At 47.3% G+C, this 4,455-nt stretch overlaps 1 protein-coding gene across 1 annotated transcript; it reads left to right on the forward strand.

Moving 5' to 3' along the window:
- LOC109711653 (pentatricopeptide repeat-containing protein At5g44230) lies at positions 39–1,736 on the forward strand (the record flags this gene model as incomplete). The annotated part of the gene is made up of 1 exon (XM_020234801.1): positions 39–1,736. A coding segment is annotated over one exon (1,626 nt), but the record flags the coding sequence as incomplete, so codon positions are not given.

Below are 4,455 nucleotides of genomic sequence, written 5' to 3' on the forward strand. Positions count from 1 at the left end.
GCGCCTTCCTCTCCGTCCCCGACCCCAACCCCTTCCTCTTCACCTCCCTCATCCGCGCCTGCTGCTCCTCCCCCGACCTCCTCCTCCCCTCCCTCCGCCTCTTCTCCCTCATGCGCCGCCGCCGCCTCCCCCCTCTCCCCTTCACCTTCTCCGCCCTCCTCAAGTCCGCCGCCGCCGCCCGCTCCCTCCCCGCCGGCGCCCTCCTCCACTCCCTCGCCCTCTCCCTCGGCGCCTTCCCTTCCCACCTCTTCGTCGCCAACTCCCTCCTCGCCATGTACGTCGCCTGCTCCGACCTCCGCTCCGCCCGCAGGGTCTTCGACGAAATGCCCCTCCGCGACCTCATCTCCTGGACCTCCCTCGTCGTCGCCTACGCCCGGAGCGGCGACATGGAGTCCGCCGCCGCGCTCTTCGCGAGCTCCCCCGCCAAGGATGTTGTGGCGTGGACCGCCCTGGTCACTGGGTACGCGCACAACGCCATGCCCGGGGAGGCACTGGACGCCTTCGTCCGCATGCGGGATGCGGGCGTCACCATCGACGAGGTTGCCCTCGTCGGCGCCGTCTCTGCGTGCGCCCAGCTGGGCGCCGTGAGCCGCGCGAGATGGGTGTGGGACATCGCAGAAGCGAACGGGTTCGGGACGAACGTCGTGGTGGGGTCGGCGCTGGTGGACATGTACGCCAAATGCGGGCTTATCGACGATGCCCGTCAGGTGTTTGACGAGATGCCGGAGCGGAATGTTTACACGTACAGCTCGATGATCGCAGGCCTCGCTTCGCACGGTCGGGCCTATGAGGCGATTGCCCTGTTTCGGGAGATGGTGGGCGCCACGAACGTGGCGCCAAATCGGGTTACCCTCATTGGCGTGCTCACCGCTTGTAGCCACGCTGGCATGGTGGAGGAGGGCCGCTTCTTCTTTGCCCAGATGAAGGACAAATACAGAATACCCCGATCGGCTGATCACTACGCGTGCATGGTTGACCTGCTCGGCCGGGCTGGGCTTGTCGAAGAAGCCCTAGAACTCGTGAAATCGATGCCCATAAAGCCTCACGGTGGCGTATGGGGGGCATTGCTCGGTGCTTGCAGGATCCACAATAAGCCTGAAATCGCTAAGACTGCGGCCGACCGTCTCTTTAAGCTCGAACCCGAATGCATCGGAAGCTATATTCTCCTATCGAACATCTACGCATCGGCCGGCATGTGGGATGAAGTCTCGAAAGTTAGGAAGCTGATGAGAGGCAGGGGGTTAAAGAAGAATCCAGCTGCAAGTTGGGTGGAAGGAATAGACGGGCTTGTCCACGAGTTCTTTGCGGGCGATGCGTCCCATCCGAGGTCGCGAGAGATAAAGAAATTGTTGGAGGAGCTAATGGGGAGGTTAAAGTTAGTCGGTTATATGCCGATCTTGAGCTCGGTTGTTTATGATGTTAGTGATGGTGAGAAGGAAAGGCTTCTTAAGGGTCATAGTGAGAAGCTGGCATTGGCTTTTGCCCTTTTGACAAAGAGGAATGGTGATGTGATTAGGATAACGAAGAATCTGAGGATCTGTGAGGATTGCCATTTGGTTATGAGCCTCGTGTCGAAGGTGGAGAAGGTTGAGATTGTGGTGAGGGATAATATGAGGTTCCACCGTTTCAGGAATGGAGAGTGCTCCTGTGCCGGGTTTTGGTGAAGGCAGGATGGGGGAACAATGTGAGTTCAGCATAATTTTGTTCTTTTTGTTCATCAGAGTTTTTCAACTGAAGGAAAAGTGTTGGTATGAGAGTGAATGGTGAAACATGATTTCCTTGGTATACTCAAATAGATGACTGTCACTGGATGGAATGCCCAAGTTTTGGGTCTGAGGGGATTGCCACTTCAATTCAAGCATTGTTTCACATCGTGCCACTGTAGTAATTCGATGTGGTACAAGAACTGTTGATTCGCACTAGCAGTCATCATATTTGAGTGAGAAGTCAATGGCACAATATTGCCATGTGTCAAATTACGACTTAATCCCTCAAAATAAATTGCGAGTGGCTTTTCTGTCCATCCCGTGCTCTGGCTGATCTGTGGTGTCAGCTGAACCTCTTTGATGGACAAACTATGGCAGCCGCACCTTGAAGCTTGATTGGTGGCGAGTGGCGGTTTTGCAGGCCATTTTAAGTACTTTTGGTTGATGCTGCGATAATTCTGCTTCTTTGATCAGGGAAGAACTCTGCTTCCTCTGTCATGGTTAAGCTATTTAAGGCCAAAGTCCTTTAAGACTTGAGAAGAGTGGGGAAGGAGGGAGTGGTTGGTAGTTTCTGATACATGTTTTATCTTTATCTCTTATTCACAAATAAGCTGATGAGGTAATTAACACTATGGTTTGATGATAAAGAACTTTCTAGTTGCATTCTTCATTTCAGAGGTTACATCTTCAGCTAATATCTACCAGGATTAATTTATAGTACAATCAAAAAGACAGAAAGTCTGGTAAATCAGAAAATAGTTGATATCAGTTGACGTATCTCTTGGATGAATAGCTGGGTATGCGCCGATATTGAAGCAGTTGTTTATGATGTTATAGATGATGACAAGGAAAGGCTTCTTAAAGGTCAGAAGCTGGCATTCGCTTTCACACTTTTGACGAGGGAGTTAAAGATAGCAAAGAATCGCTAGATCTGCATTGAGGATTGTAGTTTGGTTATCAGTGTTGCATTGATGGAGGCGAAAGTTGAGATTGTGGTGAGGGATAATATGAGGCTCCGGCAATTCAGGAATGGATAGTGCTCCTATTCGATGATCAAATTTTAACTGTTATGGTTCGGATATTGAAGGAGATGGCTAGGGTCTGTTAATGAAAGAATGATGCAATGATTTTATTGCTTCGAAGAACAATACAGTACAAAGAGCAAGTTTTATACACAATCAAGAGAATGAAAATCACGCCAAAGAAAAGATAGTCCAGATGGGCTGAACTGAAACTGTTAATATCTGATCTCGTCCAAATCTCACCAAATAAGATTCATCTGAACCTTAGCAGTTAAGAATTGATTTTGTCCAATTGCTCCAGTTGTGGGTTTTGGTGGATTTGGAAACATCGAAGGATTTCAACTAAGGAAAGGCGGTGATATGAGTCAATGGTCTACTCAATTTGACTAGTGTCAGTATGTGAAAGACCTCAGTTTCGGGAAAGAGGACATAGCCACTTCAAGCATTTCCACCGTTCCATGATAGTAAACATTATACATGATAATAAACATGTACAAGAAGAACCATTGATTCACACAGGTGGTCATTGTACGGTTGTACTTCAAGTCAATTATGCACAATTTTGCATGGCAGATTATGACTAAATGCCTCCAAGTCAATTGCTAGCGGCACGTCTGTCCACCACCAACCCCCATTAGCTTGCACTGGTCCGAGCTGTCAACTGAGCATTTGTTGATGGACAAACTACCTCATCTGCACATTGAAGCTTGATTTGTATGGAGATTTTGAGACGAAAAAAACAAGCTGCACTTCTGTCAGAATTTAGTCAACTGGTATGCAAAGCTTAGTTTAGTTGATCAATCTACTATGAACAACCTGAAAAATATGATTTTATAATACTTGAAGTTCAGATTTTACATGCAAATAAGTAATGTTACAGGAGGTGTGTTTGTATTTTATCTTTTTCATGTTTATCTGAAGGGTTGTAGATGGAAGTGAAGGTAGAGGAATGTTGCTTGCTGGAACATTTGCGAGGACAAAGAAAATTCTACCATCAAGTTGCTGTACAGCAAATTGTCTTAGGGTAACATTATAATTCAGTAGCTAATCAATATACATTACCTGCTTATATCTACTCGTCACAAAACCAGACTTACTTTTAAATTTACTTACAGCACCTTTTGTTTTCAACCTTTCAGCAATATATTTTGTAAGCTTTATCAACAGTTATTTGAATGAATCTTGATAAAGAAATACATTTAGAGTGAAAAACATATGGCTCACATCTCAAAATCTAAGTCTTATTTTGATTCCTTCCTTAATTATGTTTTGGTTTAATTGTTTATTGATTTATTTATGTTTTGCTGCTTCTGTATGTGTTTGTGTATATATGCTCCTGTTTGTTACTCACCTCCTATGATGTTCTTTATTTAAACTTTTTGTGCTTTCAATTCCTTCTATTTATTTGGTATATGAGTCGGCCATAGAATAGCTTTCTTTTATGCTCTTGATATCACTTGCACCTTTTGATACGTTTTTGGATCTACTTTCATTGTTATTGCTTGATGGCCATCGAACGGTAGCACATTAGTTGTTAGCAAGGATTAAAGTGCCGCTCGTGCCGTACGGCACAGGGGCGTGCCGTACCGTGCCCCCAAGAAGGGGGCACGGTACAGGGGGGGTCTCGGACCCCCCCTGGGTGCCGCGGCACAAGCCGCGTGCCGCTCGAGACAAAGCGGCACGCGGCCATGTGCCGCGGCACTGTGCCGCGTGCCGGCCTTTTTTTT

This window comes from Ananas comosus, linkage group 6 (assembly GCF_001540865.1).
Source record: "Ananas comosus cultivar F153 linkage group 6, ASM154086v1, whole genome shotgun sequence".
NCBI classification, from domain to species: Eukaryota; Viridiplantae; Streptophyta; class Magnoliopsida; order Poales; family Bromeliaceae; genus Ananas; species Ananas comosus.